This window comes from Amblyomma maculatum, chromosome 3 (genome assembly GCF_055883805.1).
Source record: "Amblyomma maculatum isolate TAMU_Amacu chromosome 3, ASM5588380v1, whole genome shotgun sequence".
NCBI classification, from domain to species: Eukaryota; Metazoa; Arthropoda; class Arachnida; order Ixodida; family Ixodidae; genus Amblyomma; species Amblyomma maculatum.
In genome coordinates this window covers 217,797,753-217,825,565 of record NC_139346.1, presented here as the reverse complement: position 1 = coordinate 217,825,565, position 27,813 = coordinate 217,797,753, and the positions used below count along the sequence as shown (strand labels likewise).

The 27,813-nt window shown below is 47.5% G+C and overlaps 2 protein-coding genes across 6 annotated transcripts in view; one reads left to right on the top strand and one right to left on the bottom strand.

Annotated features, from left to right (window-relative positions):
• Positions 1 to 27,813, top strand: part of LOC146197713 (pleckstrin homology domain-containing family G member 5-like) — a 767,578-nt gene that overhangs the window by 125,495 nt on the left and 614,270 nt on the right. Inside the window, exon 1 of one of the 2 annotated variants that reach the window (XM_084599625.1) lies at positions 18,885 to 20,164. The exons of the other annotated variant lie outside the window; for it this stretch is intronic. Within the exon in view, the coding sequence (XP_084455751.1) occupies positions 19,997 to 20,164 (168 nt within the window). The 5' untranslated portion in view covers positions 18,885 to 19,996. Of the gene's footprint in view, positions 1 to 18,884; positions 20,165 to 27,813 lie in introns of those variants that run through there. 2 annotated transcript variants of the gene reach the window in all.
• LOC146197714 (uncharacterized) overlaps positions 16,935 to 27,813 on the bottom strand; it is a 177,904-nt gene continuing 167,025 nt past the window's right edge. For all 4 annotated transcript variants that reach the window (XR_014706218.1, XR_014706217.1, XM_084599629.1 and 1 more), the window contains one exon: positions 16,935 to 17,130. Coding sequence is in view for 2 of the 4 variants with exons in the window: in XM_084599628.1 (XP_084455754.1) it covers positions 16,973 to 17,130 (158 nt within the window). In the remaining 2 variants the exon portion in view is untranslated. The remainder of the gene's footprint in view (positions 17,131 to 27,813) is intronic.

Genomic DNA, 27,813 nt, shown 5'->3' with positions numbered 1-27,813 from the left:
CCGGCTAACACATGGCTCCTTGATCGTGGGCTCCCGTCTTCCGGAGGCCTACTTCTCCAAGATCAATTTTTTGAGCTTTCGCAGATCCTCTCACGCGTCGCCGGCGAATTACACGGGCTTCTTCGGAAGCGGGAGCGAGCCGTGCCTTTAGTGGCCTCTCGCGGTAGCGCATCTTCCACGCTGTGACGAATCGAGGCATGCCGCTCCCGCATAGGCGATGAAACGCGTCTATAGCAGCGTACCCCGAGCCGCTGCCTTTGCGTGCCTTTGCGTCAGGGAAGGCTTTCATAGCTTCCTTTTTTAAAGCGCAAAAATACAGCGCTGCGAAAGACAATCGCAGTACGCACGCTGCTGAAGGGTTCTGCGTCCTGTGTTCATTTTTGCAGAGCCGTATTTCTTTCCTTCAGTGCAAAGGTGAACCGACTACAACCGCAACGTGTACTGCAGACGCTTGCTGCTGTTCTGCTATGGGTGCCAGAATGACAGCACGTGACTCTTTAATGCGCACCTGCTTATAATGCACGGCGAACATGTTCTCGAATGCAGAAAAGGTGGTGTGATGGGGCGCTTGCGCACACCATGTTGCCAGGCAGAAAACGTCAGTGGTAGCGGTTTGTGGAGGTGATGACGGTGCGTGCGGTTCCTCGAATACTACGGATTTGAAAATAGAAGAGCGCAGTTTTCTTGTTTCGGGGAACGCGGCCTCACATTATCTCGAGCGGTGTTGGTGAAAATGCGAAATGAAAAACGTCACGCAGCAAGTTTTGAGGATTTTAATAACGCCTCTTCTATACGCTCTACCCGGGGGGAGTTGTAAGCGATGAAAACGGCCTTACGTCGAGAAAACAAAGTTCACATATTCTCGTGCCACAAAATAACTTTCCCGTATCTAGAGAGAACTTGTACCGCAGTGTTGTACGGCATTTCATTAGGCCGCTACAGCATCTCCTCTGCTCCCGCCTGCCGCCCTTCCCAGCTGTCTCTTGGGGCACGCAGGTACAGTTTGCCCCTAAATTAATTATGTATTTGCAACTGTAACCGCAGTCGTCTAAGGGAGTGGAAACCGTCTATAGCGCTTTAAAAAAAAAAATGCGGCAATTTAGCGAGAGGCATGGTACCCGGAGACGCGAGCGAACGCGCAAACTGCGCCTCATGTGCAAACTTGGTCCCCTAACAATGTTGGTGCCCGCGGAAAAGCTGCTTCCCCCGAATAAAAGCGTTGGTGGCTGGCGCTGTTTGGGATCTGCTTGTCTACTCGCGACGCATGTTCGCGAAGGGAGCAAGCAGTACAACTCCAGCCCTGCCGCGTCTGTGTGAGAAAGCGCGCGCGAGATACGGAAGCCAAGGTGGGCGCTAATGAGAAGTCGAGACAAAAGGGGCCCGATAACGGAGGAGGAACCATAAGGGACTGCCGTTTCCGCAGGCGCCTTCTGATCCTGCAGCGAGCTCGCGTGCAGGGCCCACGAACAACTTCCGTTCGCCGAAGACGCCCGCAGTTCTGGGAAATGCGAGGAAGTGTGTGGGCGTGTGGTGTGTGTTCGTGGCGGAGCTGAATGCGTGCGTCCCGGTTCGCGTACGCACGTATGTGTGCTCCAAGTTGACGGAGTACGCCTATCCTGTCGTTCGATAAGGACAGTCCTTTGCGAGGCGATAGGAGGTCGTTCGCCACAGCCGACGTGGGAAAAATAAAAGTAGACCGGGCGCGAAAGAAAGCATGGCTGTAAGTAGCGCGCGATAATAATGGGGTTTGCATACATTGACGTTCTCTGAAGTCAAAGAAGTTCCCAGCTTCTTGCTCGTCTTAAGCGAGAATTTCGGAATATCGAATCAACGCGGAAAATATTCTGAACGCGAGCCATGGTTAAACGCAACCAGTCGTTTATTACGCCAGACTTATGATGCAGAGAACAAAAGGCATGTGCTCATTGCTGTTCGGTGGCAAAATTATGTGAAGCCAGAGCCTCCATGCGACCAGGAAGAGACAAGTGCACCACATACGATCACTAACGCCAGATACATGCAAGGGTAGAAAAAAAGTACAGGTTACATTTCGGACCTACACAATGTGAGACAATGAAATTTAAGAACACACTAAGTCTCTATTGTAGCCGCCTAATTTGCGCTACCCTTTTCGTTGAAATCGACATGCACCAATTCGCTCAAGATACGACGAGGTAATTTAAGTACCTTCGTTGTGGGCATAGGTTTTTTTCTTCGGCTTTCTCGTATCCTTCCTATATTTACCCAGATAATTTTTTTTTTTTGACTGGTTTATTCTTCCCAATATTTGTGCAGATCGTGCAGTTTCGAGTTTCGGTCTCCTTTTACGTCAAACTTACTTTTTATCCTGTGTGGTACCGTGAAGACACGAAAAAAAAAGAAAAAGTAATTCGAATCCGTTGTTTAGTTGCTCTTTCGTGCTATAGAGCTTGCTCGTGCTAATGGAGCAAGCAGAGCTTGTGAAGTACAATTCTGCCTAGTTCTAGTGTTGTTTTCTGTGTCGTATGTGCGCCGTTTCGTTTAATAAAAGCGCATAAGTGTATTGCTGTACATCGACGCAGTCTGCGTCCTATTACACGTAGACTCATGCGCGTCGGCGATCTTTCTTTTTCCCCTGGACGACGTTTTAGCGCCGTACGTCGGTTGGTAATGAGAGGTTCCTTTCGGGGGCCCTTTTAAGCTCTTAATGAAGAACCGGCAGATCTCCGCAATTATGCCCAGATGCTTCCTCGGATGACGCCCATTTCGACACATAGAGACGATCGATCGCCGACATCTGCGGCCGCATGTGCGCGCCCTTGAAATTATTTTTCTGTGTGGCTGCTCGATTCGAGCTCCCTTCACTTAAGCGGAACACTTGGTTATGCGCAACGGTCCAAACCGGGCGCTCTCTAGACAAGGTTGCGGGCCCGATTCCAGGCGCACATTAACGGCAAACCATTTGGCTCTTGCTTAGATTTGTAGACGAGCCCTCGAGGAAAAAAAAAAAAGTGTTGCTGCGCATTCAGGCAAACCAGTTCACTAAGAGCAGTGGACGCGTAAGAGGACATATTTGTTCTCTCCGCTGAAACAACTGCAGTTTGTTGGATAATGAGGCAAAACCAGATTTTATTTTACCGCTCAATCATGGGCACACTCTTTATTGCGATGTGCATGATCATACATCGCCATCTTCATACACGTAGCATGTCAGCTACTTATGATATTCTCAGTTTTCAGATAAAGCGAAAATGCGGGATGGTATTGTTTTTCAAAAATTAAAAAAAAATGCAGACGAAGACATACGAACACACAAGGAAAGAAGTAAGGTTGAAACCTGTGTTTCTTCAAGCTAAATTCAAGCCGAAAACTTTGATGGTGCTTCTTCAACAAAAGGCTTCGTACAAATGTGAAGCACTATATTTCCAAACATACCGAAACCCTTCACGTTTTGAGTTATTTTGCACCGGGTAATCACTGAGATCGACACAGCACAGTCGCGGAGGTATGCAGTTTGCTTCCCTAAAGCTTTGTCGTATTTGCAAAAGCTGAAGTTTGCATCACTTCTGGCACTCAAGGTTCAAAGGCGTTCTCTGTGGCTGTTTTTCGCTCTCCAGTGTCCGTACGATCTGACCAACAAATGCAGTCAGTGTCTCGATCACCAGTCCTACCTCGACGTATTTTTTGCGTACGTGAACAGCCTTGCCGACTGGACTACCCCTCCCCCCCCCCCCCCTTCCTTTAGTTTTTGCTTTTTGTTTAAGCAGCGCAAGCTAAACCAAGGGCATAGCAGGGAGGTGTGGTGATAGGAAGAAAAATTTGGATTTTTTTTTTGTTACAAAGGCTAACTAAGGCAGTGCCATGCCGCAACCATACATTGTCTCATTCATCTCCTGAAAGGTTCAAAGTCCCCACGTGCGCATGGGGGGAAAACAAATTGCGGAGGCGCATAATTGAACAACTAAAAACTGCGCCAATGTATACGAAGGAACGACAAGCATTGACTAACAAATGAAGGTGTATTAAAAATCAACAATGAAGCACAGGAAACAATGAAGGTGTACTAAAAAACAACAATGATGCGCAGACATTAACACGCACTCGAACACAATCAAGACGCACGCCTCTTCTCGAACACTTCCAATTAAGAAAATCAAAATATTAATCTCGCAGGCATGGAGGAGCACTGAAACTTGCTCAATTCACATTAATGTGTTATGTCTCACATATTTATCTTCTTATTTTGTCCCTATGCCTGCAAATAACTTTGGTTGCTTTGAAAAGAGGTGTGCACAAGTTTTTATCAGGTGGATGAGGGATATTATTCAAGGGGCACTTCACTTCATTTCACTTTATTTCCTTAAAGGCCTCTCTTGGAGGCATTACATAAGGGGTGGGTTTACAAAGGAGAAAATTTAAGCACAGGTCAATGTGTTTGAAAATAAATTTTTAAGGCATCAATAAATGAAGATTGGCATGAGAGATTGGCAATCTCTAATGTAGCGCAAGATTAGACAAAGGGCGACCTATTAACGGCGTATAATGCTGGCGTGGACTGGTATTCTTGTTTACATAACAAGTGGTTACACAACACGTGTTTACGCATGCAATTTCAAATCTGTTCGGTGTTTCTTTTACCGCTGGAACGTCATTTCAGCACATACGAACTTAATCTGGTGATTTATCTTTCAGAATCTGTTACCGGTTGTTTTCTTTGTCTTTCCTCTCCTATCGACTATGGCACACTTAAGCTCCCGTAAAACTCGAATGCAAAAGAATTCGAAGCAATGGTTGCAGCTACATGCTTCTGCCATTGCAGCCCACCGTTCCGGTTGCAGCTGGGCTGCGCTGCCGATATTTCTTCGGTGACGCAATACTTTCTCGGCTTTCTGTTGGGTGGAACCGCCGCTGCTGTAGACGGGTACTCGGGAGCGACTCCCTGAAACTGTAGAGATGGCAAATATGGTTGTGTCTTCGTGGCGGGATCACGTGACATCATCTCGACCTATCAACAACTTTTGTACCAGACGCGAAATCGCACGATGCGCATTAAAAGCGCAATCGTTTCGGCTGGTGCAGTATGCAGTTAGCTTAACTATGAAGTATGAAGGTTAACTGCAGTTGGTGACCGTCAAAGACAAGCGTTAGGCGGTATTATTAATCGCGAATCTAAGAACATACCATTGGGAAAATTTACTGAGCTGTGCTGAGCGACCACGGTTACCGACAATTCCCAACTTCCAAGCATAGCTTCTGCTACGGCCGAGCCTATTGTGAATTTTTTTCAGCGAAGAGGTAAATAAGAAAGGCAGTTCCAAGACATATTTTCCTGACATATGTGGATTTGGAAGGAATGACGAGAACGAGAGAGAGGAGAATGTCTGTATTGAGAAGAAGAAAGAGCCTAACCCGAGTTTCTTTGTGTGTGTGTGTGTGTGTGTGTGTGTGTGTGTGTGTGTGTGTGTGTGTGTGTGTGTGTGTGTGTGTGTGTGTGTGTGTGTGTGTGTGTGTGTGTGTGTGTGTGTGTGTGTGTGTGTGTGTGTGTGTGTGTGTGTGTGTGTGTGTGTGTGTGTGTGTGTGTGTGTGTGTGTGTGTGTGTGTGTGTGTGTGTGTGTGTGTGTGTGTGTGTGTGTGTGTGTGTGTGTCCTGACCAACAGCACTGATGAGATTAAAAAAAGGAAGAAAAACGACTCAGAATTTCTCAAAACTTTATTGAGGGCGAAGCGGCGCCACTACCTACTCGAGTTTGCCACGCAGCGCTTGATATGTCCGGAAATGAAAGCGGACACTTTGTATGTGGCTTGTGTTGATCATTGTTTCTTGGAATGTGTGGATTATCTAGCTTGCACCGCGATGCCCTCCGCTATGCTATGTTTTCTTATTAACAGCTGTATTCAAATTCTTAATAAATTATGAAATTTTAACACGGTTGAAAGCGATATTGTAAGGATGCAAAGCATTTCTGGCTGGTCTCCTTAAAGGAAAGTCATTATTTTTGCAGGTGAATCATCTTTGCCTGCCAGTTGTTGAATAAATCTCGAGATTCCCACGGCACGTCAACGAGCGCAGCTCCTCATTGTACTTTTGTCATTTCTAAGAAACTCCACGAGCAGCGTACGATAGGCTCGAGAAGACGCAGCGCTTTCTGTATTGCTGTTGCGGTCGCTGAATTTTCCACGGTCGTGCGCACGGGTGTATTCGTCACTGCCATTTCCGTCTCATTACCTCATCGCTTGAAGGGAATGCACCGATTTCATTCCCGGAAAGAAAATGGCGAAAAGTTAGCTGCGTTCGTTTTGTCTCGCCCGATTTCCTGACAAACTTTAACAGCCATAAGCGCGTATCTTGCGAGCTGTGATCCGAGTGACTTTGATTACGTCCACCGAAACCAATTTCTTGATGCCGTACAGGTTCCCTTTCTTCGATTAGGGATTTCACGCAGTCAGAGAGAGAGAAAGAAGGCGAGCGAAGGGAGCGCGCACCATGGGTGAATAGACCACGTGCACACGGGTGTGGGCGCCACCCAGGCCTGCGGTTCGGAAGAAGAGCGATCCGCCGTTTCACGGAACGCGGGGCTCTTTCCACGGGAAAATGAGGCGCCGTCGCGAGTCCAGCCACGTCGCGGCAGCCGCAATCTCGTGTGGCCGCCTCGGGAGTTTTTCGGCGGCGCCGGCGTTCGCGTGCCTAATGTGAAGGCTGTGCAAAGTGCATGCCTTCGATTCGCCGTTCGTGCGTTGGGCGGTGGTGAGCCCAGCAGCAGGCGACAGCGCCTCGATGAGGTCGTCTGCTATGGGGCGTCCGGAAGCCTAAGCAGGAACGTGGCGTCGGGCGCGGCTGAAGCAGGGGGACAAACGTGATTTAGCTTGTCCTTGTTGTACTCTTCCTTTTTCGTGATGTGGGGACACTGAACGAAGCTTTTGTAGATTTAGGACGGGTTGGAGGGCGCGGCATGTTCTCAATGGCGCTTGTCGATGTCGTGTCGTTTGTCGATGTCGCAGTACCCCATCTGTCGTGTGAGACAGATGGGGTACTGCGTACACAAGTGTCTGCGTGTAAAACGCCTACAAATTATTATTAAAGGTGAATTTCCTGTTTATATGACTGCAAAATGCTTCGATGATACCAGAGGCTTCGAAAATTCGAAATTTCTACTAGAATAGCTCTGAGAGAAATTCTTATGTTCTGTGTGAAGGCAGTAAATAATCAGAGAAATAAAACAGAGAACGAATGCGCGGCGACCAGCTGCAAACTGTCTTCGCCAGGCTGATTAGCGAAGGTATATACGAAACGTTAGTGCGTTATATACCTTGCGAATAAAGGGTCCACGTTATTCCTGAAATTTCTAGGCAGAAAGAGACGCTTCGTTTTCACGGCGACATTTACATGTAGGGTCTTGATCCAGGTAAAAACCGCCGTTGTTGGCGTTGCAGCTGAAAATCAAGTTAACATGATCTTACTGTGCTTGAGAGTGAAATCTGCCCAGAATGCGTTCTGGGTTGATTGAGGTGGGATGAGCTACGTGGGTCTCATATGGAGGGCTCTGTCGCGGAAATTGAGCTGTAGGTTACACAGAGCGCACTATGTTTTTAAACAATTTATTTATTTGATTTATATTCTGCAAAACAATAAAGCCAAACCGGGATGGGAGAAAAGGCGCCAACGCGAATGATAGAGCAATTCCTGAAGCTTTCTTTGCTCAAAGACTAGAGGCAAGCATCGCCAAGTATATAAAACACGACAACTGTTCTCAGTAACTACGCAAAAAAAGATGCAGTAACGCGCACTGTGGAAATGAAAAAGAATAAATTAAGGTATACATACGAAATCACCACAAATCACACCGCGTGCCATCGGTTAAAGTGACTGCGTCTCAACTGAACGACAAACTATCTAATTGCGTGAGAAACGTACAAGTCGGGAATGGTTCCCGGTAGACGATTCGTAGTTAAACGTCTCTGCCTCAGTGTTGCGATTTGAAAGTGTCGCTTTTTGCTATAGTATACCCTTCGAAGCCCGTAAGGTTTCTTGTGTTTAGAGGTTCTATGGTATTTCGTTTTCCTTAATTGTGATGTATCACTTGTTTGGGGCAAATTTTGTCTGTAACTTCGCCCCAATATAGAGTAAATACTATGGAAGTAGTTCCCTTTTTCTTTCGTAACCCGCCACAGAGGTACGTCTTCCAGAGTTTCACCGTTTGTTTCAAGTGGGCAGACGACTAGCATTGCGCGGTTTATCGAACAGCATTTGCGACACTGATAGCTCAAAACAGGGACACTGTTCACATTTACGGCGATAGTTCGTACATATTTCATGTGATTGACGCTTCTAATTTGCACTTGCAAGGCGCTCGCGCTAATTGGCAATTTTCGCGAGCTATATGGGTGGCGTTGCAGTCGAGCCAATATGGCGACCATCAGAAGGACTCCGTCTGTGATGAGCCTGCCTGGTTGCACAATCGAATCCGTCTAGTTTTAGTCGATGCAGAACGAAGAAGCGACGAAAGCTGAATGACGTGTGTCTGCAAGTACGTACCTAGTGTGCGAGCGAAATCGCGTTTGATCCTCGTACACGTTCAGGGTGTTTTAGCGTTGAGAACATGCCAGCGCTGAATGTTCCTGCATGTCGAGAAAATAAGAAGAAGGAAAGCAGGTTCATTGTTGCATTGTTACGGATAAGCAAGACTCTCCGAAATCTTTGCATAACGCTCAAATTTAAAATGGTTCGCTATGGTTTTTCTTCTGACTATATAGCACTCTGCTTGGATTTCAGTTCTGGAAGCCGAACCAGTTTACACGTGGCCATCACTCCAGTCGAACAAACAACGCCCTTTTTTGGGCTTTCGAAAGCAGCACACTTGTTTAGGGTGCTGGAATGGTGCGCTGCGGGAAAAAAAAATCTACAGCGCGCAACTGCTGTGTTTGGGGAAATAGGACATTCACTTGTATTTCCATGCAGTACCACTTCAGCGCGAGCCAAATACCTGAAACCCACAGCCTGCTGTAAAATGTCGCTTCGTTTAGAGAAGCTTGCTCACGTCTACGCCATGGAGCGACAATGTCCGTGAAGGACAGCATGTGGGTCCAAATTATTCAGACTGTTCCTGCACGTGAGGTGACATCGTACAGCATATTTCCTAACTCCGTCACAATGTTATTGCTGTTATCGGGAATCGATCCTCTTACCTGGGCATCAGATAGCCACGCTCAACCAGCGAGTCAACGCCGAGAGTGTGCCTCGAGGTATCAGATGAGACAAGAGATGCAAACGTTACCTTTTGAAAACTTTTGAGCATTTTTCCCGCCCAGAGCTGCCATGATGAAAGAAAAAATAATTTACAATCCATCTTGAAAGAGGCCTGTATGCCGTAGGAGCGACGACGGCAAGCTCACATATCAATAGTGTATACACTTTGTAGTTATTGAAGCCACTTAGAAATTTTAACGAGACGATCACTCTGCCTTCTATGGCACATTCACGAAGCCTAGGTAGTACAGCGTACAGTCTGGCGCGATTTGAAGGTTATCACGTTCGTTCCGGCGAAATGGACCGAGCAATTTTTCGAGGCGTTTTGAGCGATGTGAAAGCTGCGGGAGCAGGTGCACGGGCCTTGCGGCGGCGTGGCGTTCCCTGGCGCTTGTCGACTCTCGTCAGCTCCTTGGGTACATCATCTACGTAACTTTACTCTCGCTCTTTGGATGATAGTCTGCAGCGCGTATGATGTGCGAGCTGCGTTTTCATGTGTGCGGCGGAAGGTTGTGCCGAGCGAGGGTGTTCAGCATAGCGACGGTTCTATTCTCTCGTTTCGGCAACTGCGGAAAACGCAAGAGCAGATGGAAGTTGACACACCGGGAGCTCTGGTTATTCGTTTTTTAGGACGAATGGGATAAGTTTTCAAGACCCTGTTGCCCAGAGGTAATGGATTGTGCGTATTGAGAAAGTGATCATGTCAGTCTAATTGTGAGAAAAGTTTCGTTATAGTTCGTTTCATTTACGAATGCTCACCCAAAAAGAAATGAAAACAAAAAGTATTTTAATCAAGCATTTCACTTATACTCAGCGCAATCAAGGGGCTAACAGACACGATTTGCAAGTATAAAATAGGAGTAAATGACCTTGTAAGGGTAAACAAGCTCCCCCACATCTGCACATTAGGTGCCAATACGCAAGACACCCCGGAAGAAAACCTATTTGAATATTGAGGTCCGTTATCCTCCTTTAATTTACAGGCACATCAGAAAAGCGTAGTTTTCTCGCGCGATACAGCGCTAGTGTACAGAACGTGAGCACGCATAACTTTATATCGAAAAATGCGACTTATACAGAGCAGTTGCCAGAAAGAGCGAATAGCCCAGTTACTATATTACCACGCGTTCGCTCCACCCATCGGTGCTCCGCACATGTGAAAACGCAGCCCGCACATTATACACGCCTATTTTTAATCTCCCAAACAGTGAGAGTGATTGATTTATATTAATTTATAGGAAGGGAAAGACGCGGTAACTGTCTCACTTGTTTTCTGTGGACACCTCAACCGCGCCGTAGGGGAAGGGAGGAAGGTGGGAGGGAAAGTGGAAAGAAAGAAAGAGGAGCCGTAGTGGAGGGCTACGGAGTAATTTCGACCACCTGGGGATCTCTAACTTGCGCTGACATCGCACAGCACACGGACGCCTCTTTGTTTCGCCTCCATCAAAACGCAGCCGCCGAGGTCGGGTTCGAACCCGGTAGCTCCGGCACAGTAGTCGGGCGTCTTACCACTGCACCACCTGCGGGGCAAACAGTGAGAGTGAAGGCGCCAAGTTACGTCAGCTGCGGCACCCTCGAATCTGATGAGCGCCGGCAACTGCCAGCAAACACAACGCCGGCGCACGGTGGCGCGCCTGCTCCTGCATCCTACGGAGCAGCTTGGTTACGTCTGACAAAGACGCCAAATGCCCTCGAATGTTCCAACTTCGACTCGTGCATGGCGACCACCAATTCTGTAGCAGAAACGAAAAGCGGTCACGCACATGAACAAAGCACGACCGCAAATCCAACGTCTACGCCCTGCGTGTGAGCGGCTTCTACCGAAGCACTTTTGTTGTCCGCCTGCCATGCGAATGAATCGCGTAGGCGCGCCGAGCGTGTATTTTCCCACCAAAGAAAATGGCGTGTCACCGCTGCGGGACGAGCGCGCATTTCCGAGAACGTGCATATCTTCCGCTCGGGTAGCACGCGCGAAACGCTTTTCCCGTCTTTCTGTCCTTGCGTACCCATTACTTCCAATCCTTCGCCCCGTCTTCCACACCTGTCCGCTTTCGCCAAACTGCAAATCTCCGATTCTCCAAAAAGCCGCTCGCTCATGCGGCTCAGTGGTTTCCGCCGAAAAAAGGGTTACGGCCCGCCGTCCCTATATATACTGCATGAGCGCCGTCTCGTGCTTGCAACGGCGTGAAACCGGATTGGCGGCCCAGCTGTCGGATACGCCGCGCTATGGAATAATATTCCCTCAGCACGATACTTTCCATAAGCGCCCCGCTCTACGTTTAATTCCTTTGTTAATTAGTCTTAGAGCGCTAGCTCCGCTGCTTTTATTTGCGAGCTTCGTTATTCCGCGTTATTCCCGGACTAGTACTTCACGCGTTCTGCAGATGGCGCTACGTTCTCGTGCGCCACATGCTTCCTCTCACGCCGCGCAGCAAACATGGTGCTATCGCCGCTGCCGATCACTCCACATGTAAAACTGCAACAGGCTCTCGCGCTGCGCAGCAAACATCACGTTGTCTTCATCAAGTTCCAACTACGACACATCCTCGCGGTGTGCATTATGAGCCTCGCCGTCTTCGTGAAGTACAATTTACGCTGTTCCTTCATTTCACCTGTGTAAATACGCCATCTTGCTAAAGATAGAAACCACAGCCGTGCCATCAGACTGCCGAAATCATCGAACGACGAGAGGACAGACTAGCCCATTGACGAGGGGCTTACCAAGAGCGGAAGCGACCCAAGATCAAAGCGGCAGCAGCGACTGCGGTAGCGGCCGATGGCTACAACGCCCGTGAAACTTGGTCCGAAGAACCTCTACACTTTTTTTTTCTTTTGTCATCTCATTGGTTGCTTTCGTGGCCATCTGTTCAGTTCAGTTCAGTCGTTCAGTCGTGTCCGACTCTTCGTGGCCCTATTGACCATGTCACGCCACGCTTTCCGGTCTCTCACTATCTTCCTAACATCACATAATTTCATCTGCAGTGCCTCGAGGATGCCATCTAACCATCGCGTTCGCTGCCTACCCCTTCTCCGGCGACCCTCAACCTTTCCCAACATCAAATCTCTCTCCAGCGACTCCTCTCTTCTCATCAGATGACCAAAGTAGCTGAGCTTTAACTTTAGAATTTGACCCTCCAATGAGCAGTCAGGGTTTATGGTCGACAATATTGACTGATTTGATCTTCTGGCAGTCCAAGGAACTCTCAAGAGTCTTCGCCAGCACCACAATTCAAACGCGTCAATTCTTCGGCGGTCAGCCTTTTTCACAGTCCAACTCTGGCATCCATACATCACAACTGGAAAGACCATAGCACGAGTTACACGGATCTTGGTTGGCAGACTAATGTCTCTGCTCTTTACTAGGCGGTCAAGGCTAACCATTGCTCTCTTTCCCAGAAGCAGGCGTCTCCCAATTTCATGGCTGCAGTCTCCTTCCGAGGTAATCTTGGAGCCCAAGAAGAGAAAATCTGTCACAGCTTCCACTTCTTGTCCCTTGATGCTCCAGGACTTGATAGGGCAAGACGCCATGATCTTTGTCTTTTTAATGTTCAGTTTAAGCCCAAACTTCTCACTCTCTTCTTGTACGCGCATCAGAAGTCTCTTGAGTTCCGCTTCACTTTCTGCCATTAAAGTAGTATCATCCGCATATCTAAGGTTGTTGATACGTTTTCCAGCAATCTTCACTCCAGCTGAAGACTCGTCCAGACCAGCCTTCCTCATGATGCACTCTGCATATAGGTTAAATAGGCAGGGCGACAGTATGCAGCCTTGCCTCACTCCTTTCTCAATCGGAAACCAATCAGTAAGACCATGCCCAGTTCTGACTGTGGCCTCTTGCCCTTCATACAGGTTCCTCAGGAGACAGATGAGGTGAATTGGAACTCCCATCTCTTGGAGAGCTTGCCACAATCTGCTGTGATCTACGCAGTCAAACGCTTTCGCATAGTCAATAAAGCAGAAGTAGATGGGTTTCTGGAACTCTCTTGCTTTTTCAATGATCCAGCGAAGGTTGGCAACTTGGTCTCTAGTTCCTCTGCCCTTGCGAAACCCAGCTTGCACGTCCGGAAGCTCCCGATCCACATACTGCTGCAGCCTACCTTGGAGGATTTTCAACATCACCTTGCTAGCATGCGAAATAAGCGCGATAGTGCGGTAGTTGGAACAATCTTTGGCACTGCCTTTCTTTGGAATGGGGATGTAAACTGACCTCCTCCAATCCTGTGGCCACTGCAGGGTTGTCCAAATCTTCTGACATAATGTATGCAGAATGTTAACAGCGTCATGGTTGAGGTTTTGAAGCAACTCAGCTGGAATTGTATCAATTCCGCTAGCTTTGTTCTTAGCAAGGCTGGCTAAGGCCCATTCAACTTCACTCTTCAGGATGCCCGGCTCGAGATCAGTGACCACAACCGTCTTATGTTGGGTTTGCACATTCGGGTCCTTCTTGTACAGTTCTTCTGTGTATTCCTGCCACCTCTTCTTTATCTCTGCGGCTTCAGTGAGGTCCTTGCCTCGTTTGTCCTTTATCACGCCCATCTTAGCACAGAAGCTTCCTTTGATATCTTTGATTGTCTTATACAGAGCTCTTGTGTTCCTTAATTGGCTGTTGTCCTCAACTGCTTGGCACTGTATGTTCAGGAAGGCATTCTTATCTCTCCTTGCTATTTTCTGAAAATCCGCATTGAGAACCTTGTATCTTTCTCTTTCCCCCATAACTTTTGTCATCCTCCTTTCCTCAGCTATTTGCAAAGCCTCTTCAGATAACCATTTTGCTTTCTTGCATTTCTTTTGCTTTGGAACTACCTTAGTAGCAACTTCTTGTATTATATCACGAACATCAGTCCACATCTCTTCGGGCTCTTTGTCTTCTAGATCTAATTCTTGAAATCGATTCCTCACTTCCACAGCATATTCTAATGGAACTTGATCCAGATTATACCTGAAAGGCCTTCTAGTTTTCTGCGTTTTTCTCAATCGAAGCTTAATCTTGGCAACAAGAAGCTGATGATCGGTGCCACAATCGGCCCCAGGCCTTGTTTTTACTGCTTGTATAGCGCTTCTCCATCTCTGTCGGCAAATAATATAATCGATCTGATTCCTGTACAGACCGTCCGGCGAAGTCCATGTGTACAGGCGCCTCTTGTGCTGTTGAAAATGAGTATTCGCTATGGTCAGGTTGTTTTCTTGACAAAACTCTACTAGCCTCTGCCCAGCTTCATTTGGCTCACCAAGACCGAACTTGCCTGTAATTCCGGATATTTCTTCACTCCCTACCTTAGCATTCCAGTCTCCTATGAGAAAAACGACGTCTGATGATGGAGTGCGGTCTAAAAGGCATTGTAGGTCCGCATAAAATCTCTCAACGTCAGCTTCTTCAGCAGTAGTGGTCGGTGCATAGACTTGGATAACTTATGTTGAAAGGGTGACCTTGGATCCGAAGTGAAATCATTCGGTCGTTTTTGGGGTTGTACCCTAGCACTGCTTTGCCCATTCTTCTGTTTATTATGAGAGCGACCCCATTCCTTTTCTTGGATTCGTGCCCACAATAAAAGACATAATGGTCGCCGGAGTTAAATTCTCCCATTCCGATCCACTTGAGCTCGCTGATACCCAAGATATCAATGTTCAATCTGTCCATTTCTCGCTTGACGATATCCAGTTTACCTTGCGTCATAGATCTTACATTCCATGTTGCTATGTGATACATCTCCTTGCAACATCGGACTTTCCGGTCGCTTCCCGACACATCCACAACTGAGCGTCCTTTTGGCTTTAGCCCAGCCACTTCATTCGTCCTGGAGCTACTAGGAATCGCCCTTTGTTCATCCCCAGTAACATATGGGACGCCTTCCAACCTGGGGGGCTCATCTTCCGGCGCCATATCATTAATGGTATTGTGACTGGCCATAGGGTTTTCTTGGCAGGAAATACTGGAGTGGGTTGCCATTACCTTCTCCAGTGAATCACATTTTGTCAGAACTCTCTGCCGTGACCTGTCTATCTTGGGTGGCCCTACACAGCAGAGCTCACGACTTCATCGAGTTTCGCAAGCCCGTCCGCCACGACAAGGCAGTGATCCATGAAGGGGTCGTGGCCATCAACCTGCGTCATTCCGGCGTGGAAAGAATTCGGTGGGATTTTGAAGCAGTTGCTGCTCGACACATTTGTTGTTGGGTCCGAGCGTACAGCACACAAATGTGCAGCGCGAATGAAATACGGTTGGCGATTGCAGGGCCGGTACTTGAAGCCTGCTGAAGTAGCTTGTGCTGCCTACGTAGGCGATTTCTTTACACGGCGTGCAGTAAACCTATCTAGAACATAAAGAACCACCCTAAATCTAAGCATGAGTGGTCACCTGGATGAGGTAGCTGAGGTGATCTAATAAGCTTAAGAAAAAGCAGTAGTATGCTGGAACAAAGGATATGAACCCCGGAAGTTTTTATGCCAGCAAAATCCTATAGTTGGCAGCCAGACTCGGATGCGCCAGAGGCAAACTGCAAACTGTTGCTGAGCGCATAGAACATACGGCTGATCGTTTAAGTGCATAATTGCAATCAATCAATCAGTAGATCTAACGGTTATTTACTGGACAGGCGATCTTTTCGTACCCTGTATCAGTTGTAGCCTCTTGGTGCTGCTGCGCGGAAATAAAGTAGGCAAATAAAATAGGTTTATGGTTTTATGGAGCTTAAAGTCCCAAAGCCACTCATTCTATTATATACCGCCTAGTGGTGATAATTTCGGCCACAGGAGGCTGCTCTTTAACTGACATCGTATACACCTTCTGTTTCGCCTCGAAGGAAGCGCTGTGTGGATCGAATCCTTCCCGGCTCAGTTGTCGATTGCCCCATCCTCTGAGCCACCGCTTCGGGAGACTAAATAAAAGAAACACACTCACATACCTAGCGACGAAAAGACACGGAAAATAAAAAAAAAATTGGGCTATTCAGTAGTAGAAAGACCCCAAGTAGCAGAATTTTATTGGACCAAGCATGGTAAATCATCGATGGCCAATGCTTCCATAATTGGTGCAGTGCTGGACACCAATCAAAATTTGTGCTTGGATGCGGTGACAGGCCTACCATTGGCCATGCTTAGGAAGGCCAAGCATGGATAATCATTGGAAAGGTCAGGGATAACACGCGAACACCATGTTGGACCCCAGCAGTTAGTTCTTCATTGTACGCCAATCATGTTACCCAATGAGTGTTTTAAGCTTCTTCCTATAGCATCTGTTTTGAGCAACCACCAGTTGCTTCCTCCCTCCTGTAATCTTATCCAACATTTTATACCTGTACAGGTTTGGGGCCACCACTTCCAGATATATCAAATATATCATGCCTTCTGGAAGGTCTGAAAAAAACACTCAATATGGCCACTTGACAGGCTGGAGTGGAAAGGCAGCAGTAAGCAGTTGAAGGCGATGCTGCAAACTTCGTGCAAAGAAAAGTGCTAGATACTCTTGGAACAGGCTTCCAAAGAAATAAAATTTTCCATATATGAAAAGCCAGCTGGCTTGATGTCGACAATAATGAGAGGCCTAATTAATCGCCTTGTGCAGTTCTACAACTCACAAGCTTGAATATCAGCTATAAATTATTAATGTCTTCATACTTTATGTTCTTGTACATATGTATATCTGCAAATGCAACAGGAATATTGTTTGGTATATGACAGATGAGTACTGCAAAATACGCCACACTTATGTAGCACACTGACTTTGCGCATGTTTTTATTTCAGCCAAGCTACTCAATCAGCGTTAGTTGCATAATTCATCCACTTGTTGACGCTGCGATGATACGACGCCTGTAGGTGTGGCCGCCGTCGTGATCGCCTGTAAACATAAGCCAACTTTTGGTGGCATCTGCGAGGAATGCCTCCGTCGTCAAAATTCCTGCGTGTTGCACCTGCAAAATAGAACGCATGCAGCACATGTTTAAAAATGATGCACTTTTATCTCTGAAACCAAGTAGCAATGACATTGCGTCATTACAAGAAACGCGCTGCAAACAACAAAAAATGAGACTAAAGGAGAACGCTAAGAACACAAACTGTGACTAAGAACAGAAATGGCCGGCGGCGTAGAAATGGCCGGCGGCGTCCACGCGGGCGCCGCGTGGACGCAATTTTTCTCTGGGGCTTTATTTTACATGACGTATACCTACGACCCGCTAGCACCCACCGGCCGACGGTTGCAGCGCCAAATGCGCACCGCAATTCAGCGCACAGGCAAAACAGGCACTCTTACACATCAAGCCTCTAACATGAGTGCTTCACTCACAAGTCTTACAATTGATCCCCGCTCCGCTTTTCCAATCTTGGAATCTGTTGTACGCAAAAGTGCACATGGCCTGTATCCCCTGTACGTACCACGTCCCTCATAACCTAACGAGGCTGGAGGAGGTGTCCCTTACAAGGATTAGAGCTGGGGTGGCCTTACTCCTTCGGTGACATGTCGATGGGGTTCTCAAGAAAATGCAGTACCCAGCACATGCCTTAAGTGCCCAAGGCCGGCGGCCGAGGTGGATCTTCGCCACCTTTTATGGACGCGTCTAGTGACGCAGCTATCAAGAACAACACAACTACAGGAGGTTGGACTGTCGGCTACAAGGGAGGAATACTTGCACTTGTGGCTAATAGACAACATTAAGAGCCGGAGTTTGCTCCAGGTTCTTGAAAACAATAGACTACATAACTTACTTTAAGTTAAAGACGGCTTCATTCTATGCCACATGGCAAGTCTTCGAATAAAAAAAGTGCGAGGCGATGTGGCACAGCGCGCCATACCATGGGGATAGAGTCGCGAGCCAAAGATCTCAGAAGAAGATAAAGAATAGCCCAGTAACTCAGCGTCGCTCGTTCATGGCTCTTCTTCCTCTTCTTTTGAGAAATTACATGTGGCTCGTGCGAAAAATAAAAAAGTGCTTTGTGACTGCACATACGTGCATACAAGTATCTCTCATTCTTTGCCTCAATATATTGCAAAAAAACACTTAGATACGCTCAAATTTTGCATTAGGTAGTAACGTAATCGTCCTTATAATTTTTCCCAAAAAGTATCGACGAAAATAGATTTGTGTGATAAATCGCCTAAATTTCTGAACGAGTTCAGGGAGGGTTGGAGGAAAGTGTGGTGCTCAGGGTATGGAATGACCAAGTTATCTTTTTCTCTCGGGCCACATTTGCACTCCTCATTTTTGTTTTTCTCTCTTCGGGGGTATACCCGCGCATTCACACTTGAGGTTCACTTCCGTTCTCAAAGAGAAACATCCGAAATGGAATCGACATGACGCGCCATCCCAGAGGCGACCCCGCTGGTGTCACCGCGCCGTCTGCTGAGAACGGCTTTTCTCGAGCGTGCACGAATACGTATACACGCGGAATGCTAGCAGCTGTGCCGCGGTCCGCGCATGTCACCGGGGCATGCGCACGCGTCGCGTCGTCCCAGCAGCAACACTTGCGTTCGCACGTACAGAGCGCAGTCTGGCGGTGGACAGTCTACGCGCCATCACTGCGCACCGGTTTTCCCGACATATGTAGGTAAAAGGTGGTAGCTGCGTGCGAGGCTATATGCCCTGCGCGGAAGCACAGCTGGCTCAAGCCAAGAAACAGCAGCAACGCCGGCATTGTTCGCTGGGTGCCGCTGCTTGCACTGTAATGGCGATGGCGGATTCGGATCGCGCAGGACGATGAGACTGGTTCTTCTGAAAGGTCCGTGAGGTGTCACCGCGCCGACTATTTCTCCTTAACACGCTGCGCGCGCATGTAATTCCCAGTCAGTGCCCTGCGTGCGTTCTTCGTGTTGCCGTGCTTCATTGATCTGCCGACAGGAAAACATCAGCCGGGATCATGCGTGCTGCAATCTGAGTGATGGTTGTGGCAGTTGTGACACACTCTTCTGTAGTGCTGCAGACGCTGCTTGTGCCACAGTGGTGACCACCATGCACGTAGTGCTGAGTATTCACCGTCGGGATACCGTCGTGCACTCTGGCCCGCCGAGTTCTGCGTCACTAGTTTCGCCCAAGTTTTGCCCGACGGTGTGCATCGGCTCTTGATTTACGGCGACACGCTGTGCTTAGAGCGCCGGTTGTGACGTGCGCTGCTTTGTTTCGCGATAAATGTTCACCACCTCTGCGCGGAATATCGCTGCAGTGTCGCGGTAGTTTCAGCGACGAAGTCTTTGCTCGACGGGCAGCTTTCAAACGAAACTGGGACGTTTCTTCCGGGCGTCTGCTTCAAGTACATCCGTCGGTTCACGAGACGTGTCTTTCACGCATTATCGGGTGCTGCGGTGCTCGTGAAATTTCTGTTGCAAGAATAGAAGTGAAAGTTCGTTAGGATGAGTGACCCGGCGACAAATTCTGAAGCGGTATCAGGTACGTTTAGTGAAGCTGCCCCGGTACCTCGGCTGTTTCGTTCCCTCCACGCGGCAGCAATGTGTCACCAACTCTGACATCTGCACAAGTGTGAAGCAGGCGATCACGCGGACAAAGTTGGCCGGCGGTGTACGAGCGCCCATTTGCTACACTACGCGAGATAGAGCATACCGAACTCGCAGGCCGTGCTTCTCCGCGATGAGGGCCGTCCCGTACCCGTTCACACACCGCTGCGCGCCGTGGGGACCGCTTACGCTGTAGTGCGATGCGTGTTAGTTCGACCACGGCCCGTGTCGCTTGCTGTCTGCCCTCCAGACCGAAGAGAAAAAGAAACGGAAAAGCAAATAAATAAAACGGCGTGGAGTGACATTCGGCGAGGTGAGAGAAGGGGAAAGAAATGGCTGCGGCGTGGAGGAAGCGTCAGCTGGACAAGTTGGCCACCCTGATGGAATGCAGCCGGCTGCCTTCGAGACAGGCTGGCATGCTGACCGCGTGGGTCGCCGACATGCTCAGGGAATCCTGCGGGGCGGTGGATACCGTTCCCGGTGCGGTCGTCGCCACAACGGTGAGTCGTCGTCGATGACAGGTTTGCTGGACGTCCGCGTGCGTTGACAGCAACGAAAGTGTTTAGTGGGCGGCGGTGGTTACTTTTACGTCGCTCGTGCTGCGCGGTGTTGTCGACGTGGAATCTCTCGTCGACATCAGACACTGCGAGGGACAGTGCAGCATTTGTGTGCGTAGGGTATATGACCTTTGCCCAGAATATATTCCAGGCTGCAGCGCTCCTTTTGTTTATAAACGCAATCGTCCCATAATGGAACGGACGCTCCTGTCGCCAATACTCTTGCCACAATCCCCCCCCCATCCCCCCCCCCCCCCCCTTGCTTCCTCTTTACCTATATTGTAAATTTTGTAACAAAGGGCACTTCAGGGGATGTTGACACTTGTGCATTCACGTTAAGGAAATGTGATGGGAAGAAGTGACTTTTCAATGGTGCACCTTGAAAACGAAAAAAAAGTCTGACCTTATCAAATACAAAGTAGGCACTTATGCTTGGCTTCTGGTCGTTTTTGATTTTCTTTCATTTGCATTCATTCGATTCTATTACATTTTTGCTTAGTTTTAATATAGTAGTTTGCAGCCGCTTTATCTATGGGCGAAGCGAAGTCAACGCGCCCATTTTTTCTCTTTTGTAAAACGAGCGAGAAAAATACCATAAAAAAAGGGGGGGGGGGGTAAGGTCGTTTAATGGTCTTTGAGGAAACATTGACGCTAGCCCCTATTGCCGATTTCAACACTCTAATCACGTAGACACCACTATAATTGAAAACAGAACTCTTATAAACCTATAAAAGCTCAATGGAAAAACCAAAACTACCGGTGGTGTCACCGCCACCGGCTTAAGTCGCTAGTAAATTATGTTAGTCGACAGGGAATTGTAGCTGGGGGTCCCACAGGCTAGGCTATTCAACTGATAGAATCATATTATGCTGTTGTATGCGGTATTATGCGGTTGTATGCTGTTGTATGACGGTTCAGGCCGCCATTAGCAAGGTTGACACATGGGCGTATACACTTTACGAGATCCGCGCGCTTTCTTGCACTTTCAAAGAGGCGGCGTGTCGATGTGCCCCTCTTTTGGTGTCGGCTGCGTCACTAGACAGTGAAGCGCGAGGTAAAATCATTTTGTAGCTGACACTTTTCGCCCCCACAGCGAAGATTGACACCTTCCTCTTCGCGGCAAACGTCCTCGTCTGGCATGGCGTTGAGCACTGCAGTCTCCCTGATCGATTAAAGATGGCGGCCGCTGTTGTAACGAGCTTGGGACGAGCTGCTGTGGCACTCCAGTATCGGATGTAAGTTACTTTTATTCGCTGAGAAAGTCATCGAGGCGTGGACAGGAACGCGCCATGAAAGCACACCGCTACTATCTGCTATAAAAACGACGCATTCGCCGTTCAGCTGTACTAGTTCGCAATCTTCATTCGCGTCAATTTGAAAGGACGAGAGAGAGCGTTAGGTAAAAAGATATTCCACAGAACTGAGCGCACGCAAACGGTCTTATATCTCCTGAAACATAGTCCTGAACATACTCCATTCCTGCATTTTGTTTTCCTTTGCACACGCAGCATTTTAACCACAGGGATTGTTCTCGTCTATGCAGCCGGGAATGGAGTGGAATAAATAGTTCAGCTACAGTGTACCGCAGGTTATGTTCGGCTGCCGCTTTTGGCGCGGCTGAGTGCGAAGGCGCGGTTGGTAAGATAGAAAAAAAACAAACAAATAGATAAACTTTCACCATGCAAACTCGAAAAGATAGGAAGGGCACAAAATCATCCCATGTTAAAATAAAAGACGCTAGAAGCAAGAGCGGCATGCCGGAGGAAACTATTGCCCGGAGGTGGCCTGCACAAATCAAGTGCTTTCTGTGAAACATCTCAGCTGTAGTTTTTTTTTTTTTTTTTATTGGGCCAATTATCTGCTGTGTACAGCGGCTGTTTCTCCACGTTCATTGCGGACACACCCACCTCTCATTATATATTTGTTATTATTGGTACATCGAAGTTTAACTGACTAGATCATTACCGAAATAATTATGCCTCGGGGCTGGGGCCACTTTAAATATACACAAAAAGCATAATAACAGTGGACTTATGCTTACTTACGCTAATTTTCTTTTCCGTGTGTTATTCGATTCATAAAACCCTGTAATTTTTACTTCAACTAAAGGAAAGAATGCGTAACGCACAATTTCGCTTTCAGAAACGTAGCTGTCGTTCATGGCGGCTGTCGGATATAGCGAGTCACGAAGGTATAAAATGCATGCAAAGCTCACACACGCCGACTTTCGTTTCCGAAGCAGTCTTTTTTTTTTTTCTTCTTCTTCGTCAGGTTGAAAAGAAACCGACAGGCAGAATTCTGTTCGTAGCTGCAGAACACGAACTGAGGCAGGGTGAGCGAAAGGACTCGCGTGTGCCTTGCACGGCTGGCAAACATCCGGTTGGAAGGCCATTGCAATCGGTTCGCGTTGCTCGGGGAAAAAAAAAGAAAGAAAGAAAGCAGGCGTCGTACAAAGCAAGCTGCGCCGATTCCGGCTGTACCTGTGTGCGTGCCTGCAGTACCGCGTATTCCTGGCTGCATGGCTGCGACACTTTGTCGAAGAGGTGGCGCTGCAATGACGAAGCTGCATACGTACACCAGCGTAATGTCCTCACCGACAGAGTTACCGGCGATGGCTATTCGCAGCAAAATTGCGGCTCTCGACTATTTTCAATTTTAACAACTTTATCGAGGCAGGTTCAACTTGCACAATAGGCCATCTGAAAGGTTCTTTTCACGTATTAATCATCTTGTTTAAGCCTATAACATTTTTATTCCTCCCAACAACAATTATTCACAGCAACAAACTTGACCCAAGTGTACCTTATAAATGGATTCATCGAACACTTCAAAAACAGAGCTTTGCTTTGTTGACTGCAATATAGATTCTACACTCCCCCTTGGCTTAACAGTACTGGTAAATAAATAAATAAATCGTTGAATTTTGAAACTGCCAATGGGAGGGCTCATGACTAATGCGCAAGCACTGACAGCCATATGAGTTATTGGCAAGTATACGGTTTCGACGAATGGTCGATCCATGACAGAAATGCTTTCTCTGTTTCATCAGGCTCCTCAAAACTGAATTCTCCACATGCGTACGCAATGGAGGCGGAAACTTCAGCGTAAAGCAGCGAGACTCTGACAGAGTTATGCACTATTGCGATAAGAATAGCTGGCCGATTTGAAATAACGTCCAATAATCGATAGGACAAAGCCTTATAGTCTGTCACCCAATGATTTGCGATAATTTTGTGTCGTGAGCAGGAGTGGTGGTCTTTTATGTGCGAAAGGGAGAGAAAGCCAAAACCTTTATTGAAGCGATGAAGTTTCCTATTTCGCTATGACGGAACTCTCAGTCCAGGGCGCCACCTGCACACGCTCTGCCGACTTCCCACCGAATATGCTATTTGCTGGTTTTGCCAGCTTATACAGTTCAACATCCCTTATCTGCAGGGCGTGGGGCGAAGGAATAGGGTACTGAGACGCCCAAGGGAAGGTTCCAGACTTTTCCTGGGTGCCTGGGGTTCTGGTATTGCACAGTAACTTGGCTTTCCTGCATTTAGCACCCACAGATAGGCCGCGTGTTCTGCCCCCTCAGACTTCCGGATTATGGAGAATAGAGCGTTGAGTAAGTTGCTGCACAGCGCTCACACCATGCGACGCAAAAACGCTCGCACGCAGATAGAGCTTTAGGGGGTCTCGCTTCTCGGCACCTCTTTCTCTCTCTCCGCTTTCGCTTCCATCTTCCTCCCTTCCCATACGGCGTAGTTGAAGTGTCCACAGAACAAGTGTGACAGCTACTTTTCTTTCGTTTCCTGTGAACCAGTTATTATTATTTTTATTTTATTATTATTATTATTATTATTATTATTATTATTATTATTATTATTATTATTATTATTATTATTATTATTATTATTATTATTATTATTATTATTATTATCATGCAATCTCCTCCTTGCGTCGCCTGCATCTTGAAGCCTGCACCTGAACTGTGCATATTCGAGAGGCAGCACTGTATTGAATTGATCACAGAGGAGAACTTAGCTTTCTTCTCATCGCGAGCGCAATTGGAAGGAGAGGATCTTGCAAGAGAGAGAGGGGGGGCATTTATTTTTTATTTTAAATACTGCGAATCATGCACAGTACTAGCAGGAGGGGCACATTCAAACATTTTGCAATACAAGAAATGACAAGCATATACATAGAGAAAAAAAAAGTTAAACAATTAATCAGAATTTAAGATATTGCACCAGATTCTGATGCAAAACGGTGCGCAAGTAGGGCGCGTTGGTCTCATCACTCCATCACTCTAGAGCAGTCAGATCCAGAAGGAACTGGCTACGTTAGATTTTTAGTCTCGGGAAGTCACGGACTACTTGCTGACAGGAATACGGCGTTCGTGTTTCCGCGAGCAGCCGAGAAGCTCCGCCCACCAGTACGGCTTCCTGGAAAGTAGCACCGAGCCGGCGGCCATATTGGTTTAGTCTACGTGCGCATTCTGAGTGATTTTCATGTTCCTGCACACTATATTGTGCGTTAAACAGTGACGAAAGCTCAGCTAATCTCTAAGCAGCTGTAAGACGTTTGATTCTTGCATCTTTGCATTCTTGTCTTGAATGTCACTACACACGGAACCATCCAGAGTCCCGAAAACGGATTGTTTGTTCGTGCTGTTCAGACTTTCTTCACCTGTTCAGCAATCCTTTTAGCCCGCAGGTCTGAAAGCATCTCAAGCGAACCACTGTGTACTGGAGCAGGTTACGCTTGTTGTAAAAGATATTGCAGACGTTTTTGTCTGCCTTCGAGCGCAGTGAGCTGGGCTCGTGGAAGAATTTCGTGAGCAGCAAGGGCTAGCAAACCTTGCAAAATTGAGTTCTGTAAAACGCTTCTCATCGGCGCATGCCATGCTCCGTTTGCGAAAAACACCGATTGAATCGCGCCACTGTTATCTAACTTTAGTATATTTCAGTTCAGTTCAGTTGTTCAGTCGTGTCCGACTCTTCGTGATCCTATGGACCATATCACGGCACGCTTTCCGGTCTCTCACTATCTTCCTAACATCACATAACTTCATCTGCAGCGCCTCGAGGATGCCATCTAACTACCGCGTTCGCTGCCTACCCCTTCTCCGGTGGCCCTCAACTTTTCCCAACATCAAATCATTCTCTAGCGACTCCTCTCTTCTCATCAGATTATTAAAGTAGCTGAGCTTTAACTTTAGAATTTGACCCTCCAATGAGCAGTCAGGGTTTATGGTCGACAATATCGACTGATTTGATCTTCTGGCAGTCCAAGGAACTCTCAAGAGTCTCCGCCAGCACCACAATTCAAACGCGTAAATTCTTCGGCGGTGAGCCTTCTTCACAGTCCAACTCTCGCATCCATACATCACAACTAGAAAGACCATAGCACGAGTTATACGGATCGTGGTTGGCAGTGTAATGTCTCTGCTCTTTACTAGGCGGTCAAGGCTAGCCATTGCTCTCTTTCCCAGAAGCAGGCGTCTCCTAATTTCATGGCTGCAGTCTCCTTCCGAGGTAATCTTGGAGCCCAAGAAGAGAAAATCTGTCACAGCTTCCACTTCTTGTCCATTGATGCTCCAGGACTTGATAGGGCAAGACGCCATGATCTTCGTCTTTTTAATGTTCAGTTTAAGCCCAAACTTCTCACTCTCTTCTTGTACGCGCATCAGAAGTCTCTTGAATTCCACTTCACTTTCTGCCATTGAAACGATATCATCCGCATATCTAAGGTTGTTGATACGTTTTCCAGCAATCTTCACCCCAGCTGAAGACTAGTCCAGACCGGCCTTCCTCGTGATGCACTCAGCATATAGGTTAAATAGGCAGGGTGACAGTATGCAGCCTTGTCTCATTCCTTTCTCAATCGAAAACCAATCAGTAAGACCATGCCCAGTTCTGACTGTGGCCTCTAGCCCTTCATACAGGTTCCTGAGGAGACAGATGAGGTGTATTGGAACTCGCATCTCTTGGAGAGCTTGCCACAATCTGCTGTGATCTACGCAGTCAAACGCTTTCGCATAATCAAGAAAGCAGAAGTAGATGGGTTTCTGGAACTCTCTTGCTTTTTCCATGATCCAGCGAAGGTTGGCAATCTGGTCTCTAGTTCCTCTGCCCTTGCGAATCCCAGCTTGCACGTCCGGAAGCTCCCGATCCACATACTGCTACAGCCTACCTTGGAGGAGTTTCAACGTCACCTTGCTAGCACGTGAAATAGGCGCGATCGTGCGGTAGTTGGAACAATCTTTGGCACTGCATTTCTTTGGAATCGGGATGTAAACTGACCTCCTCCAATCCTGTGACCACTGCAGGGTTGTCCAAATTTGCTGACATAATGTATACAGAACGTTAACAGCGTCATGGTTGAGGTTTTGAAGCAACTCAGCTGGAATACCATCAATTCCGCTAGCTTTGTTCTTTGCAAGGCTGGCTAAAGCCCATTCAACTTCACTCTTCAAGATACCCGGCTCGAGATCAGTAATCACAACCGTCTTATGTTGAATTTGCACATCCGGGTCCTTCTTTTACAGTTCTTCTGTGTATTCCTGCTACCTCTTCTTTATCTCTGAGGCTTCAGTGAGGTCCCTGCCTCGTTTGTCCTTGATCACGCCCAGCTTAGCACAGAAGCTTCTTTTAATATCTTTGATTGTCTTATACAGAGCTCTTGTGTTCCCCAATTGGCTGTTGTCCTCAACTACGTGGCACTGTATGCTCAGGAAGGCATTCTTATCTCTCCTTGCTATTTTCTGAAGATCCGCATTGAGAACCCTGTATCTTTCTCTTTCCCGCATAACTTTTGCCATCCTCCTTGCCTCAGCTATTTGCAAAGCCTCTTCAGATAACCAGTTTGCTTTCTTGCATTTCTTTTGCTTTGGAACTACCTTAGTAGCAACTTGTATTATATCACGAACACCAGTCCACATCTCTTCAGGCTCTCTGTCTTCTAGATCTAATTCTTGAAATCGATTCCTCACGTCCACAGCATATTCTGATAGAATTTGATCAGAATCATACCTGAAAGGCCTTCTAGTTTTCTGCGTTTTCCTCAATCGGAGCCTAAATTTGGCAACAAGAAGCTGATGATCGGTGCCACAATCAGCCCAAGGCCTTATTTTTACTGCTTGAAGCGCTTCTCCATTTCTGCCGGCAAAGAATATAATCAATCTGATTCCTGTACAGACCGCCCGGTGAAGTCCATGCGTACAGGCGCATCTTGTGCTGTTGAAAATGAGTATTCGCTAGGGTCAGGCTGTTTTCTTGACAAAACTGCATTAGCCTCTGCCCAGCTTCATTTGGCTCGCCAAGACCGAACTTGCCTGTAATTCCGGATATTTCTTCCCTCCCCACCTTAGCATTCCAGCCTCCTATGAGAAAAAAGACGTTTGATGATGGAGTGTGGTCTAAAAGGCATTGCAGGTCAACTTAAAATCTCTCAACGTCAGCTTCTTCAGCAGTAGTGGTTAGTGCATAGACTTGGATAACTGTTATGTTGAAAGGGTGACCTTGGATCCGAAGTGAAATCATTCGGTCGTTTTTGGGGTTGTACCCTAGCACTGCTTTGCCCATTCGTCTGTTTACTATGAGAGC